This window comes from Somniosus microcephalus, chromosome 11 (genome assembly GCF_052327205.1).
Source record: "Somniosus microcephalus isolate GS21.2 chromosome 11, FLI_Smic_1.0, whole genome shotgun sequence".
NCBI lineage: Eukaryota > Metazoa > Chordata > Chondrichthyes > Squaliformes > Somniosidae > Somniosus > Somniosus microcephalus.
The window spans coordinates 224,898,014-224,914,657 of NC_140997.1; the positions used below are offsets into that span (position 1 = coordinate 224,898,014).

Consider the following 16,644-nt stretch of genomic DNA (forward strand, 5'->3'; position numbering starts at 1 on the left):
ACCCGTCGACGCTGCTCGGCTTTTTCTCTGCCGTCGGTCGGCTCCGGGAAGGGTCTGCGCTGTACCTGTTGTCAGTCTGTTGCTGGATCGTCGTGGCTGGGGAACCAAGCCCGGCTCTCAACAGCCTCCCCTGCGAGGTTCACTCTCTGCCGGATGACTGGGCGGTTGCTCGTGGTCGACGCCCGTGCTTCTGGCCTCAACTTTCTTCCACCGCCCTCCCGGAGCGAATCCTTGAAGGGAAATGCAGAGTTGCAGGTAGATTCGAATCGACACTCGTCGCCACTGTTAGATCCGTGATTCTCAAAGTATGATGTTTTCAAATAACTACACGGATGCTGTAACTTAACAATCAACAGGTGTTTACTGGAGTAGGGTAGTCTCAAGACTGGGGGTACAGAGGCATGCTCAAGGCTTATATACAGGTGTGGTCACTGCCGGTACTACAGTATACAGCAGCTGTAAAAGTCATTCTCTCTTAAAGGTACATACACTACAACAATTGGCACCCCATCCACCACCTTAAACATTCACTCCCTCCACCACCGGCGCACCGTGACTGCAGTGTGCACCATCTACAAGATGCACAACAGCAACTCGCCAAGGCTTCTTCGGCAGCACCTCCCAAACCCGCAACCTCTTCCACCTAGAAGGACAAGGGCAGCAGGCGCATGGGAACACCACCAGCTGCAAGTTCCCCTCCAAGTCACACACCATCCTGACTTGGAAATATAATCGCTGTTCCTTCATCGTTGCTGGGTCAAAATCCTGGAACTCCCTCCCTAACAGTACTGTGGGAGCACCTTCACCGCACAGACTGCAGCGGCTCAAGAAGGCAGTTCACCACCACCTTCTCAAAGGCAACTAGGGATAGGCAAAAAATGATGGCCTTGCCAGTGACGTCCACATCCCAGGAACAAATAAAAAAATTAAAGATCAGAAGTATCCAATAGGGAATTCAGGAGCAACGTCTTTCCCCAAAGAGTGGTTAGAATGTGGAACCGCAACGAGTAGTTGAGGCGACTAGCACAGATGCATTAAGGGGAAGCGAGATAAACACATGAGAAAGAGAGGGATATGTTGGTGGGATTAAATGAAGAAAGGTGGGAGGAGGCTCATGTGGAGCATAAACACTGGCATGGACCAATTGGACAGAATGGCCTGTTTCTGTGTTGTAAATGCGATGTAATGTCATATTATGTAAGAAAGTGAGCAAGCAAAAGAAAAGCAAGATAAAAGATAAGCGCTTGCTGCTGTCGGCACCTTCTCTGCAGGCTTGGGTTTGTGACGCGGAACCCGCGGCGAGTGCCCCGAGTCTCCAGCCGGAGCGGGCTCGGGGACGGATCCCCCTCCCCTCCTTAGCAACAGCGGCGGTCGTTACCCGGGAGGAGGCGAGTGGGAGAGAGAGTGTGAGTGCTCGACGGAGAGATCAATCCCCAAACAAGAAGGTAAACCGGGGTGGCTGTACACCAGGATAGGGTTGGGTTTGATTCTCGCTGAGAGGGAGCAGGGAGGGGAAGCTCACTGCGCTGATTCTACTCTAAGTCACCCAGCCCGGCCTGGCCGCGCTGCCATTTTGTTCTACCGGTGCCGTGACGTCACGTTAAAGGTTGGATTGCAGAACGTTTTTTCCCACGCTTTTTAACCCCACCCTCCTCTTCTCCTTGTTTCCTCATTCTCCCCTCTCTCTCCTCCTCCTTCTCCTTCTCCCTCATCCCCTTTCCCTCCCCTGCTCCTTCTCTCTATCTCCTCCTCTTCCTCCCCTCTTCCTCAGTTGCTCCCTCTCTCTATAGAAACATAGAAGATAGGAGCAGGAGTAGGCCATTCAGCCCCTCGAGCCTGCTCCGCCATTCAGTGAGATCATGGCTGATCATCCAAATTCAGTACCCTGTCCCTGCCTTCTCCCCATATCCCTTTAACCTTAAGAAATATATCTAACTCCTTGAATATATTTAATGAATTGGCCTCAACTGCCTTCTGTGGTAGAGAATTCCACAGGTTCACCACTCTCTGGGTGAAGAAATTCCTCCTCATCTCCGTCCTAAATGGCTTACCCCTTATCCTTAGACTGTGACCCCTGGTTCTGGACTCCCCGACCATCGGGAACATCCTTCCTGCATCTAATCTGTCTAGTCCTGTTAGAATTTTATAAGTTTCAATGAGATCCCCTCTCATTCTTCTAAACTCCAGCGAGTATAAGCCCAATCGACCCAATCTCTCCTCATACGTCATTCCTGCCATCCCAGGTATCAGTCTGGTGAATCTTCGCTGCACTCCCTCCGTGGCAAGAACATCCTTCCTCAGATAAGGCGACCAAAACTGCACACAATACTATCTCCCCCTCTCCGTCACCTCTTCCCCGTCTGGAAAGGTACCCACTGGTGACAGGAGTTTTAGTTCCATAACCTCCCCCCTCCAAATCCCTGGCTGTACCTCGCCTGACTGGCCATGCTCCTCGTGATGCTGACCCTTCAGGATTGACCTGTAGTCTGCACAAATTAAAGATTAATCTCCTGGAAACTGCTGTGAGCAACAACCGGAGAAAAATCATAGAGGTATCAAAAGAATTGTGCGTGGTTTTTTTTTCATTTGTTTTATCCTTTTCATTTATTAGTTGTAAAAATATTAGAGAAAGGGGGAGAAAAAAGGCTGTTTGACTGGGCGGTTGGAGGCAGGAGGTCATGTGATGGAACCTCCAGCAATATGGACCCTGGCCTGGTCAGTGAGCAGCCCAGTGGCGGTGGTGAAGTCGATCCTTGCTCATCCCAGGAGTCCAAAGCCCAGGCTGATGCATCGCATAGCACCAAGGTTGTGATGCGTTGGTGCAGGTGCCCATTGCCCATCAGGTTGAGAGGGCTCAGTGTGCAGACATACAATCCCACGGCACTTGTGCATGCCAACCATTGGCTTTTTAACCCAAGCAAAATGCTGCCGATGCTGGAAATCCAAAATAAAAACAGAAAATGCTGGCAGCATGCAGCAGGACCTGTGGAGAGAGAAACAGAGTAAACGTTCTGATGAAATGCCATCGACCTGAAGCATTGCATGTTACAGAAACCGCCTGATTTTTATTCCCATTGAAATCGATAGCAATGACAATTCCTATCCCCTTCATTTTTTAGTGAAAACTGATCAAAGATGGCGGGAGAGTCACATCATCTGTGTCTGCTGACATTGATACAATCTGCAGTTAGTGAGGCACCCCATAGAATAGAGTGGGATAACAAGTATTAGGCCAGATTCCTATGGGAAGCCAGCCTGTTCCTGACAAGTGATGAACAAAGTTCTATTCAGTCATCCCCTAGCCATGCCCATAAATTGAGAATGTCCAGATCATTAAGGCCATTGATTTTGTTAATTGCACAACAAATGTCTGACCTGTAGACTGTGACATAAAGCACTGGGAACCATTTGGGGGTAAGGGCTGTGGGGGGGAACTTTGCTCACCAACAAAAGGAGGAAGGTTACAACATCAACTTTCCATTTATATAGCGCATTTAACGTAGTAAAACGTCCCAAGGCGCTTCACAGGAGCGTTCTCATGCAGAATTTGATACTCGAAACATAGAAACATAGAAGATAGGAGCAGGAGTAGGCCATTCGGCCCTTCGAGCCTGCTCCGCCATTCAATGCGATCATGGCTGATCCACATGACACTGAGCCACATGAGTAGATGTTAGGGCAGGTGGTCAAAGAGGCAGGTTTTAAGGAGCGTCTTAAAGGAGAAGAGAGAGGCGGAGAGGTTTAGGGAGGGAATTCCAGAGCTTAGGACCTCGGCAGCTGAAGGCACGGCCGCCAATGGTGGAGCGATTTAAAATCGGGGTTGCGCAAGAGGCCAAAATTGGAGGAGTGCAGATATCACGGAGGGCTGTAGGAGGTAACAGAGATAGGGAGGGGCTAGGCCATGGAAGGATGTGAACACGAGGATGAGAATTTCAAAATCGAGGCGTTGCTGGACCGGGAGCCAATGTCGGTCAGCGAGCACAGGGGCGAAGGGTGAACGGGACTTGGCGCGAGTTAGGACACAGGCAGCAGAGTTTTGGATGAGTTCAAGTTTGTGGAGGGTGAAAGATGGGAGGCCGGCCAGGGGCGTGTTGGAATAGTCGAGTCTGGAGGTAGCAAAGGCAGGGATGAGGGTTTCACCAGCAGATGAGCTGAGGCAGAGGCAGGGAAGCAGGCAATGTTACGAAGGCTGCTCTTGTACACCTCCCAGCAGCCAATTACAAAGCGGCACTGGCGAAGGCCTGTGAGTAGGTAACCTGCCCGCCTGGGTGGGGGATTGTGTGTAGCATTAGGAGACTTAAAAGGAGCAGAGAAAGGTGTTGAAAATAATAAAAAATCAGGTTCAAGAATGTTGTACTGTGCTAAACCAGGTAGTACTGCACTGTGAAGCACCAAAACGTCATTGGGGGAAAAATTTGATTGCTTTACGCCTCCTGTTAGCGCCCTAAGAGGGCGCAAAGCAACTAGCGCCTGGGGGAGGCGCCACCAACGCCACCTGTGAAATTCAGCTCCCCGCTCGCGCCCCGGCCGTGATCTTCGGTAGCGCCCCATGACTTACCGCCGGACACTATGTCTGACGGGGTCGGGAGCCTACCTGCGGTCGGGGCGACGCTATTTAAAGGCGAGGTCCCAGGCGATCATTTTTTTGCTGGCCACCTGCCTCCATTGCTGTCCCTGGCCTCCTGAGCACCCCCCCCCCCCCTCGGCGGGGTGCCGGCTGCGCACCAAGAGCCCGGCACTTCTCTTGAGGGCCACACTCTTTTGCCGGCACTCCCGTTCCCCGGGGGGCCCAGCTGGGCACCGGGTCGCGCTGCGCAAGGCCTAAGGGAGAGGAAGGCCTGCTATACCGCGGCGCAACGTGCTGCAGCGCCGCGATATTCCCTCACAGCGCCCCAAGAGGGAGGCGGGGCACTTCCAGTAGCTCCCCGCTTCCCTCTTGGGGCGCTCCCATTCAATTTCGGCCACGGGGGTGCTAAAAGTAGCCCCGGCGAAGTTAGCGCCCCAAAGGGAAGGGGGGGCGACTCAATTTTCCCCCCATTATGACTTATGCTCTGCTTCATAAGTGAGTGCCCCACTATTCTATCATAATATCTGAGGCATTAGTTATATCAGTTCTTTTTCCAATATGCAGCACGGAGTAGGGAGGCAGTAGCTGTATAAGAAACTGTATTTTTGGTACTTCTGGTGCACCAGGAATTTTTAACTATTAGGGGGAAAAATTCGGTATTGCCCACTTTGGGGCGCTAATATCGGCCAGGCGCAAAGTTTAGCGCCCGGCGCTAATTATCGCCTCCGACTGCAACATTCCCCTCTATCGCCCCTGGAGGTGATTTGAGCGCTAAATCAGGCGCTACACATCTCTTAAGGCGCAAACGTCAGGGAGCGAGGCGTTACCTCAGAGCGCTACCAAAGCTCAGGCGATGTCCGTTACCATGGAAGCCAGACAGACTGGCGCCATCCAGTTCTTAAAGGGGTGGGGCCATCTTGCTGGCCAGCCACACCCTGCTCATTGCAGCCTTGCATCTCGGCCTGGAGAGACCTCGAAAGCAATTGTGTTGGAAGCACTAAAGCCCAGGGAAAGAGCTCGGCGCTTAGGAACCTCAAAAGTGGTGCTGAGGGCCAAAACTCCTTAGTTAAAACCAAAAATGTTGCCGACAAGAAAATGCAGGATGCGCCCGCCTTCAAATAGCGCTCCCCAAGTCCCTTCACGACTTGAAAACGACGTTCCCCTCTACCTGTCGTTCCTAGCGGCAGGCACTAAGGCAGGGGGTGTGACTCAATATCCGGTCCGGGGCATTACATGCTTGACTGACGTCACGATCTGTGGGCGCAGGAGATTGTGGCGGTAGTGTTTAGCGCCACCGCAAAATGATTGGTCAATTTCGCGAGCGGCGCTAAATTCACCTCGCTCGGGCGCTCAGTTCCTAGCACCCCATTAGCACCCCCTGAAGGCACTAACGGGAGGCGCTAACCAACTGAATTTTTCCCCCTTATACTTTAAAAGAAAAGTTTGTTTAAATTGTATAATTTTATATGTCTTCACAGGTTGCCCACACTCACGTTGGACTAGTTGACTGCAGTGGTTAAATGGAACATTATTAGAGCTCCATCCATGTGTGTCAGCCGTGGCTCAGTGGGTAGCACTCTCGTCTCTGAGTCAGAAGGTTGTGGGTTCAGAGACTTGAGCTGACACTCCAGTGCAGTACTGAGGGAGTGCGGCACTATTGGAGGTGCCGTCTTTCAGATGTGACGTTAAACCGAGGCCCCGTCTGCTCTCTCAGGTGGACGCAAAAGATCCCACGGCACTATTTTGAAGAAGAGCAGGGGAGTTATCCCCGGTGTCCTGGCCAATATTTATCCCTCAGTCAACAGCACTAAAAACAGATTATCTGGTCATTATCACACTACTGTTTGTGGGAGCTTGCTGTGCGCAAATTGGCTGCTGCGTTTCCTACATTACAACAGTGACTACACTTCAAAAAGTACTTCATTGGCTGTAAAGTGCTTTGGGATGTCCTGAGGTTGTGAAAGGCGCTATAGAAATGCAAATCTTTCTTTCTTCCACAGTAACCATGGGCTGAAGTTGGGGATTACAGGAACACGGCAGGTCAGACCCCCGATTGAAACCATTGATATGAGCTCCTCACACGAGGCAAGGTGCCGCCAACAGCAACGCATTTAACAGTTTGAGGAAAATTAGTATCGCAAGGACCCCCTGATAAAATACGCCAGGGCCGTGGAGAGAAGTAGGAAGGAACATCAACAAGATGAGAAGCCGGCATGTGTGGTCGAATGTTTTCTCGGGATGCCGTGTCTGCTTGGCCTCACGTCTCGGAGCACAGTCACACTTTCGCAGCAGAGGTGAACACACTGCGTTTCATGGGGCTGCCTCCTTTTCAACTGCTCTCTCCAGGAAGCTTTGCAGATTAGTGCATGAGACAATGACGGGAGCTAGCTGCGTGACCCACTGGCAAAAGATGTTTGAACAGGAGGGAATATCGGAGCCACAGCACTCAAGTGAACACATAGTATCCCATGTGCTTGGAGGAAAAACTGTTAAGTATCATGAAATTGAAGTCTAGATTAGACAGCTAACAGAGATTTGGGTCCGTTGAAATGCTTTTTAAATGTGATGCAATTGGCTGGTTGCCTTAAAGGGAATAAAATCCTTGTGTATATTCTACATGAGGGGGGATTGGAGGATGTGAAAAGGATGTAAAGATGTCACACAGGTGTTCAAAATTGTAAGGGAGATTTAGGAACGTGGGAGCAGGCGCAGGCCATTCAGCCCCTCAAGCCTATTCCGCCATTCAATGAGATCATGGCTGATCTGTATCTTAACTCCATCCACCCGCCTTGGCTTTGTAACCCTTAATACCCTTGCCTAACAAAAATCTATCTGTCTCAGTTTTGACATTTTCAATTGACACCCCCCCCAGCCTCAACAGCTTTTTGGGGGAGAGAGTTCTCAAATTCCACTACCCATTGTGTGAAGAAGTTCCTCCTGACACCACCCTGAACAGCCTAGGATTGATGCCTAGGCGTCGAAGTTGTCACTAGGATTGCAGTATAGTGTAATGGTGGCCAGTGTTCCCCCTCATTTTTTTTGGGGGGCGGGGTGGGGCGCAAGGCCTCTTCAAAGTTTTGCGCATGCGTGAGATTTCACATTTATAAAGCTGGTATAGCGCTGCACGGGTCCGGCAGACAGCTGTGCTGCCGCGCAGCTTAGAGGGAACATTGATGGTGGCTGACATGAATCTTGCCATTCATGTAGAAATGACTTATGGAATAATACTGAGCGGCCTGCTGGTGGCGCTGTCCAGGGAGAGTATAAATACTCGGGCACGGGCCCAGCTTGCTCAGGACATTTTGTAAACAGGAACTAGTGAAGGACAACTAGATCTCCATGTTGTAAAACAGTCGATTAAAGCCTTGTTTAATACTCAGACCAAGTGCCTAGCAGTTTTCCTACATCAGTGGCCTTGTGAAATCTCCATGCTCAAAACATGTCTTTTTTAGTAAAATGTGTGCAATGTTTGTACTATATCCACTTGAACTGTGAAAAGCACCTGTCAGCACAGTTATAGATTTTGCCTGCTGACGGTCGGGCTGTGTCCAGAGACAGCATTTTGAGCTGTTTAACACTAGTGAAGTACTGGTAATCTCACACTGGAGTTGGGAGCAGTGGAAGCAATTTGAGGTGTTGAATGAAAGGTGGCTTTACACTGCAGGAGCGTAGTTCACCTAGCGCTGGCTGCAATCCTTAGTGTAATTGAGTTGGCCATCAGGGACCCTACAACGGTGTAGTAAAATGCGGATCTGCAAATCTGTCTTTGTTTTAAGGCCGCCTGCTCCTGCAAGCTAAACTTGGGGAGCTGGTCCCTAGCCTTCGCACTCGATGCCAATTGGGTCTCTTCATTCCACAGCTAAGCACAGCAGCGTTACAGACACCGGTACTAAATGGAAATGTAAGAGAGGGACAGACAGGGCTACGTAACAGAATGCTTATGTTACTGGACTAATAATCCAGAGGCCTGGACTAATGATCCGGCGACTAGAGTTCAGATCCCACCATGGCAGCTGGGGAATTTAAATTCAGTTAATTAAATAAATAGTATCAGTAATGGTGACCATGAAACTACCAGATTGTTGTAAAAACCCATCTGGTTAATGCCCTTTAGGGAAGGAAATCTGCTGTCTTTACCCGGTCTGGCCTATATGTGACTCCAGACCCACAGCAATGTGGTTGACTCTTAATCTGCCCTCTGAAATGGCCTAGCAAGCCACTCATTTGTATAAGGCGGCTCACCACCACCTTCTCGAGGGCAATTCGGGATGAGCAGTAAATGCTGGCCTTGCCAGCGACATCCACATCCCGTGAATGAATTAAAAAATCATCACCCTTCTTAGATGGGAACAATCTTATTATGTAGTGTAACAGAACCTTAAGTGTATTGTGAAACTTTCAAAAGGGAATTGGATAAGTACTTGAAGGGGGAAATTTGCTGGGCTATGGGGAAAGGGCAGGGGACTGGGATTAATGGGAGAGCACTTTCAAAGTGTTTTTGAGAGGTGATCTCATTGAAACATATAAGATCCTGAGGGGGATTGACAGGGTAGATGCTGAGAGGCTGTTTCCCCTGGCTGGGGAGGCTAGAACTAGGGGGTTGCAATCTCAGGATAAGGGGTCGATTTAGGACTGAGATGAGGAGAAATTTCTTCACTCAGAGGGCGGTGAATCTTTGGAATTCTCTGCCCCAGAGGGCTGTGGAGACTCAGTCGTTGAGTATATTCAAGGCTGAGATCGATAGATTTTTGGACACTAAGGGAATCACAGGATATGGGGATAGGGCGGGAAAGTGGAGTTGAGGTAGAAGATCAGAGGTAGGTTGAATGGCGGAGCGGGCTCGAGGGGCCGCATGGCCTACTCCTGCTCCTAATTCGTATGTTCTTAGCACGGCGAATGAGCGCAGTGACGACTGTCACGTTCATCTTTATTCAACAATCTTGTTCGCTTTTTAATAATTGTCTTTCTCTCTGCTCTTTGCAGATTCACAGCCTTGCAGAGGAGGTCCTCTCTCGCCCGCTCACTGCAGAGCAGAAGCAGAAGATCTGGGATTTGTGTTCTCGGCGCCTTCAACAGTGCGATACTTTAAAAATACTTCCTTTCCCTCCTTTTTTGTAAAAGTATTTTCCCCTCTTTTACTGGCAAGATAGCTGGCCCCAGGCCTCCTCTAATACCACTTTATACCCAGTGACTGAGCAGTACGAGGGTAACCTGTTAAAATTCACCCAGCAGCTTTTACTTCCTTTACTGTGGGGATGCATCTAGGCTCTACATCACTTCTCCAATTGACAATTCTGGCAAAAATCAGGGTGTCTTCATGTGGGAAATGGAGAGAGCAGAACTCCCTTTCAGTGCAGGGCACGGTTGCACTGGTGGCGCACAGTTGCACTGGCGGCGCACAGTTGCACTGGCGGCGCACAGTTGCGCTGGTGGCGCACAGTTGCACTGGCGGCGCATGGTTGCACTAGTGGTGCATTGCTGCACTAGTGGTGGAACACAGGTCATTGTGGGGATTCCTTGTATTTAGTGAAAGAATATATTAGTGACTTTGTAAATGATGGTTTATTTTTCAGCCTGAGTGATGTGTTCTCTTTTCTCTCCTAGCATGCCCGTGCAGTATGTGATCGGGGAGTGGGACTTCTGTGATCTGACCCTGAAAATGAAGCCACCAGTTTTTATTCCCAGACCGGAAACAGAGGTACCCAAGTACATTCAATCACTGGATTGTCTCGAGGGATTGCATGGCGTGTTTTTGTGCTCCAGTTCGTCAAGGCATCCTGCATTTCTGTATCGATAAATAAATCGAGTGCAGAGCCAAAGCATTCAGTGTAGGACACCACTAAGGTTGAAAAGTGTTGTAGGAAGATGAAATAAATCAAGAAAGAGGTACTTAGGTGACACACAGTCTGGGTTTCAAATGGCTGCAGATTGATTGGAAGGCTGAGGGTTTTTCGGAGATCCCTGGTGTTGAAGTCCTGGGAAGGAATGAGTAGACAACAGTGAAGTGAGCGTTGAGAATGCAGCAAAGAGCAAGGGTGAGCAGGATGGTACATAAGGGGAACATGAATGGAACATTTTGGAAGAGCGAGAGAGGGAAGTTGTGAGGAAAGTCACCAGAAGCGAATCCTGTGCACTGTATTAAATGGATGTTTGCCTAACGTTCTTGTTGCAAAGCACATATGTGCACGTTTGAGCAGCATTTACGTGGCAATCTGTGACTGGTTGTCACCGGGTTTTCAGTAAAACACGATGGTGAGTGGGTGAATTATTTTTGTACTCTGTCTCCACTCAAACTATGAGAGCCACCTACATCACAATGATAGATTATGCCTTACGCAACTTGTGCCTGGTGTGAGCATTTTGAGATGTAACACACTTAGAGTGAAATACTGGTGGTTACAGATCTGTTACTGGTGGTGGGAGCAATGTAAGATGATAAGTTAAGAGTGTTGCACTGTATTAAGGTCTGTTGACTAAGTGTCATCTTTCCTTGAATGTGTTAGTACCAAAATGATAATTAAGTGCCCTGACAACATTGCATGAAGTGAAAGGGCAATGCAACTAAAGGAGGCCAATGAAACTGTAAAGAGAAAAAAGAAATGAACTGAGAATTAAAGTATATTTTAGTTATTATTATCATCGAAGGAGTTAGCGAGTAGGAGGAAGCAGAAAAAGAGGGGGCGTATGACAGATGTCAGCTTGCTCATAGAAGGGAGAATCAGGCTGAATATAAAAAGTACAGAGAAGAAGTGAAAAAGGAAATAAGAGGGACAAAGAGACAGTACGAGAATAGATTGGTGGCTAATATAAAAGGGAAGCCAAAGGTTTTCTATAGGCATATCTATATATATAAAGCGGCTCTTCTGTCTGTCTGTCTGTCCGCCTGGTCTCTATACGTTTGGAAGTTACAGAGCGTACCGACACGCGCGTCGCCTCAAAAGAAAGCTTGCGATTCCGGACCGGTCATCGGCGTATTTACGTTTCGGCCGGACAAAAGTCACGCCCGCGGTATCCCAAAAACGTTCAGCGTTCCGCTCATTAGCATCTCATTAGCGACCGTGTGACGTCGAGGTCTTCCTACAGTTGAGTGTCGAGTGACTCGACGATTGACCAATCCCACGCTTCGGTGACCTGACCGGTCGACCAATCGGTGCGTGTGTGGGCGGGCCTTATCCTTCTGAACCGAGGTGAGTGGCCGCCATCTTGATTTTTCACGATTTTTTTCCCCCCACACTTTCTCTGTGTTAGGGAACTAAGGTAAATATTTTAATGATGTGTTAGGGAATTAAATAACAATTTAATGGGGGGGGGGGAGAGCCTCGGGAAATCGCGGGGGGGGGGGAGAGCCTCGGGAAATCGCGGGGGGGGGGGTGGAGAGCCTCGGGAAATCGCGGGGGGGGGGGAGAGCCTCGGGAAATCGCGGGGCGCTCGCGCCGGCCGCACTGACCGCGCATGCGCCGGCCGCACTGACCGCGCATGCGCCGGCCGCGAGAGCCCGCTCCCGGCGCCGGCCGCCGCTCAGCATTCCCGCTCTGGCAACGGCCCTCAGGTAGGCAGGGGGAGGGGCCGGAGAGAGGGACAGAGGGGAGCGGGGGAGGGAGGGACACAGACAGGGGAAGGGGTGGGGGTGGGCGACGGGAGGGGGGGAGCGGGGGTGGGGAGGGGAGCGGGTGGGCGAGGGGAGGGAGACAGGGGAGGGAGGGATAGGGCAGGGAGAGGACATGACAGGGAGAGGGGGGACACACAGGGGCAGGGAGACCAAGCGCCCCAAAATTGCCCTCGCGCCCCAAAATTGCCCTCGCAACGCGGGGCTCCCCAGCTAGTTAATAATAAAAGGGTTGACAGAGGAGCAGTGGGGAGGATTAGGGACTAAAATGGAGATCTATTGGTGGGGCAGATGGCATGGCTGAGGTACTAAATGAGTACTTTGCATCAGTGTTTACCAAGGAAAAGGACTTAGCCAAAGCTACGGTAAACAAGGAGTTTGTCTGGATACTGGATGAGATAAAAATAGATAAAGAGGAGGTACAAGAAAGCTCTTAAAGTGGATAAGTCACTCGGTCCGGATGGGATGCATCCTCGGTTGCTGAGGGAAGTAATGGTAGAAATTGCAGAGGTTCTGGCCACAATCTTCCAGCCCTCCTTTCGATAAAGGGGTGGTCCCAGAGGACTGGAGGATTGCAAATGTTACACCCTTGTTCAAAAAAGGGGAGAAGGATAAACCTGGCAATTACAGGCCAGTCAGCTTAATGTCGATGGTGGGGAAGCTTCTAGAAACAATAATCCAGGAGCAAATTAACAGCCACTTGGACACGCATGGGCTAATAAAGGAGAGCCAGCACGGATTTGTTAAGAGCAAATCATAACTAACTTGATTAAGTTTTTTGATGAAGTAACCAGAGGGTGGATGAGGGCAGTACAGTTGATGTTGTGTATCTGGACTTTCAAAAGGCATTTGATAAAGTACCACATAATACGCTTGTTAGCAAAATTGAAGACCATGAGATAAAGGGGGCAATAGCAGCATGGATACAAAATTGGCTAAGTGATAGAATACAGAGAGTTGTGGTGAATGGCTGTTTTTCGGACTGGAGGGTGGTATACAGTGGTGTTCCCCGAGGTTCAGTACTAGGACCACTGCTGTTTTTGATATACATTAATGACTTGGACTTGGGGGTACAGGGTGCAATTTAGAAATTTGCAGATGACACAAAACTTAGAAGTGTAGTAAACAGTGAGGGAGATAGTAATAGGCTTCAAGAAGACATAGACGGGCTGGTGGAATGGGCAGACACGCGGCAGATGAAATTCAACACAGAGAAGTGTGAGGTGATACACTTTGGTCGGAGGAATGAGGAGAGACCATACACGCTAAATGGTACAGTTTTAAAGGGGGTGCAAGAACAAAGACCTGGGGGGGTGTTTGTGCACAAATCTTTGAAGGTGGCAGGACAGGTTAACAAAGCAGTTAATAAAGCACATGGGATCCTGGGCTTTATAAATAGAGGCACAGAGTGGAAAAGCCAGGAAGTTATGCTAAACCTGTATAAAACACTAGTTCGGGCCCAGCTGGAGGATTGTGTCCAATTCTGGGCACCACACTTTAGGAAGGACGTGAAGGCTTTGGAGAGGGTACAGAAGAGATTGACTAGAATGGTTCCGGGGATGAGGGACTTCAGTTACGTGGAGAGACTGGAGAAGCTGGGGTTGTTCACCTTGGAGCAGAGAAGCTAAGAGGAGATTTGATAGAGGTGTTTAAAATCATGAAGGGTTCAGATAGAGTAAATAAAGAGAAACTGTTTCCGATGGCTGAAGGGTCGATAACCAGAGGGCACAGAGTTAAGGTGAATGGCAAAAGAACCAGAGGCGACATGAGGAAAAAAAAATTTACGCAGCGAGTGGTTAGGATTTGGAATGCGCTGCCTGATAGGGCGGTGGATACAGATTCAATAGGAGCCTTCAAAAGGGAATTGGATAAATACTTGAAGGAGAAAAACTTGCAGGGATATGGGGAAAGAGCGAGGGAGTGGGGCTCTTCAAAAAAGCAGACGCAGACGCGATGGGCCAAATGGCCTCCTGTGCTGTATTATTCTATGATTCTATCATATATCTCTGTCTATATTCTATTAATATATTAAGGGCTAAAAATTGAGTAGTGCCCCCGCGCCGGAACTTGAGTGGTTGCACCCCAAGAGGGAAGCGGGGCGCTACTGGAAGCACCCCGCATCCCTCTTGGGGCGCTGCGAGTCAGTATTGCGGGCCTTCCTCCCCTTCTTAAAGGGGAGGGGCCTTGCGCAGCGTGACTCTGGGCCCCCGGGGATCGGGAGTGCTGGCAAAAAGGAGCCCAGCACTCAAGAGAAGTGCCGGGCTTTTGGAGCGCAGCCGGCACTCCGCGGTGGGGGGTGGGGGGGGTTCAGGAGGCCGGGGATGGGAGCGCAGGCAGGTGCTGGCAGGTGGCCAGCAACAAAAATGGCCGCCCCACACCTCGCCTTTAATTGCGCCTCCTCGGCTGCAGGTAGGCCCCCCTGACCCCGTCGGACATAGCGTCCGGCGGTAAGTCGGGGCGCTCCCGAATATCGCAGCCGGGGCGCTGCGCATGGCGGTGATGTCATCGCCGGTGGCGCAGCGCTGCAGGGCGCAACTGGTTACGGCCGCCAATAACCTCCCGCTGAATTTTGCGAGTTTTTTTGCGGGAGGCGCAAAGCAACCCAATTTTTTCCCCCTAAAAGTCTTGCATATGGAACTCTTTTCCTGTCCTCATTAACTTCGCTTCCTTAGTCACAACTCAAGAGTCACATTTTTTATGTCATCATTTTATAATGGCAAAACGTTGTCAAAATTTTGCTATTGTGTTGTAATTGTATGGCTCAAGTTACTAGGTGGTGACATTGCGACAACCTTCCAACCATCAGGTAGCGCTGCTGCAAAAACCTGCCCGCCACCGGGATGCTCTGTGGCGACAACTTCCCAGCCGCTGGGTAGCGTTATTGTGATACCATATGTAAAATATGTAAAATGCCTAGATGTTCCCGCTCCAAACTAAATACATGCTGGCCCTACACCAATGTTCCCTGTTAGCGGCACTTTGTTCTGCGCGGCCTGTTTCTGTTAATGCGCAGTCTCTTTAAATTTCTGCGCATGCGCGGTATTTACAATGTAAAATCCGGTGAGCGGCCTGCGTGGGACATTTCAGATTACTGTGCAGCTATGCACGCACGCACCTTTGTGGGAACATTGCCCTACACCCACTTCATCTCCCAGCTGCCTCTGGATCCGCTTCTCTCTCTGGCTCTGCCTCTGGATCCGCTTCTCTCCCTGGCTCTGCCTCTGAATCTGCTTCTCGCAGCGGCTCTGCCACCAGTCCCGCCCCTTTCCCTGGCTCTGCCTCTGGCCTCACCCCCCCCACCCCCGCCTCTGGCCCCTCCCCGCCTCTGGGGCTTCTGCTGCTGGCCCAGCTACCATTAGTTTTTAAAAATGGGAACAGTATTCCCCCAGCCTCCATGGCTTTGCCCCACACCTGCAGCCCAGCAACCTGTGAGCTTCCTTAAGGCTTTGCCTTGCCCGTTGCATTGCCTCCCATCCTGCATCTACCTGTGGCTCCACTCCCCTCCCAGTTCTGCCAACAACAGTGGTGCTCTTATTGTCTCACCTTGTCTCCTGTTAAACTGGACAGGCCTCGACTCCCTGCGTGCAGCACCACGGGAGATTGAAATGTATTTTAAAAAACTTCCGTGTAATGCACACTTCCTGTTAGGGTCACACTTACTTTCCTCACCACACTTTGTCGCTAGCACCCCTATTGTTACAAAATCCTGCATTCGCCGACTCACTGTGAGCAGCACCACTGGGGATCTGCTAGTGGATAGTCAGACTTTTCAGCTGTATCGAAAATGTCGCAGTTTATATAGGATTACTTACAGGCTGGAGTGTGTTACAAGGCAGCTCAAACTGGAGCCGTGAAGCCTGAGCCATTTATCAGTGTTATCTGAACCTTGAGATAAGGTTCATCCTTCAAACACACTCTAACCTTTCCTATTTATAATCTGTACAGGTCGAGTTCAAGGAAGCTGTTTGATTCTGTTTTCTGGTGATAGTTATGTTTCTGCTGATGGTGGGCATTGCGGAAAATACCGACCAGCAGCAGAGTTCAGCTGTTCAATGACATAAAGTGCTGGAGCATATAGTAGTAACTGGATTGATCTATCAGATTTGGGCTACAAGGTTCGAAAGAAAGACTTGCATTTATAAAGCACCGTACAAAACCTCAGAACATCCCACCTAATGAAGTGTTTTTGAGACGTGATCTCATTGAAATATACAAGACTCTGAGGGGGATTGACAGGGTAGATGCTGAGAGGTTGTTTCCCCTGGCTGGAGAGTCTAGAACTAGGGGGCACAGTCTCAGGATAAGGGGTCGGCCATTTAGGACTGAGATGAGGAGAAATTTCTTCACTCAGAGGGTGGTGAATCTTTGGAATTCTCTATCCCAAAGGGCTGCGGACGCTGAATCGTTGAGTATATTCAAGGCTGAGATCGATGGATTTTTGGACTCCAGTGGAATCAAGGGATATGGAGAT

At 49.9% G+C, this 16,644-nt stretch overlaps 1 protein-coding gene across 3 annotated transcripts in view; it reads left to right on the forward strand.

The window, feature by feature from the left end:
* Positions 1–1,062: 1,062 nt before the first annotated feature.
* hemk1 (HemK methyltransferase family member 1) overlaps positions 1,063–16,644 on the forward strand; it is a 151,209-nt gene continuing 135,627 nt past the window's right edge. Inside the window, exons 1-4 of one of the 3 annotated variants that reach the window (XM_086002048.1) lie at positions 1,063–1,445; positions 6,568–7,055; positions 9,551–9,642; positions 10,172–10,265. In XM_086002048.1, the coding sequence (XP_085858174.1) occupies positions 6,768–7,055; positions 9,551–9,642; positions 10,172–10,265 (474 nt within the window). In that variant the 5' untranslated portion in view covers positions 1,063–1,445; positions 6,568–6,767. Of the gene's footprint in view, positions 1,446–1,491; positions 1,607–6,567; positions 7,056–9,550; positions 9,643–10,171; positions 10,266–16,644 lie in introns of those variants that run through there. The other 2 variants (XM_086002046.1, XM_086002047.1) reach the window with 2 other exon arrangements.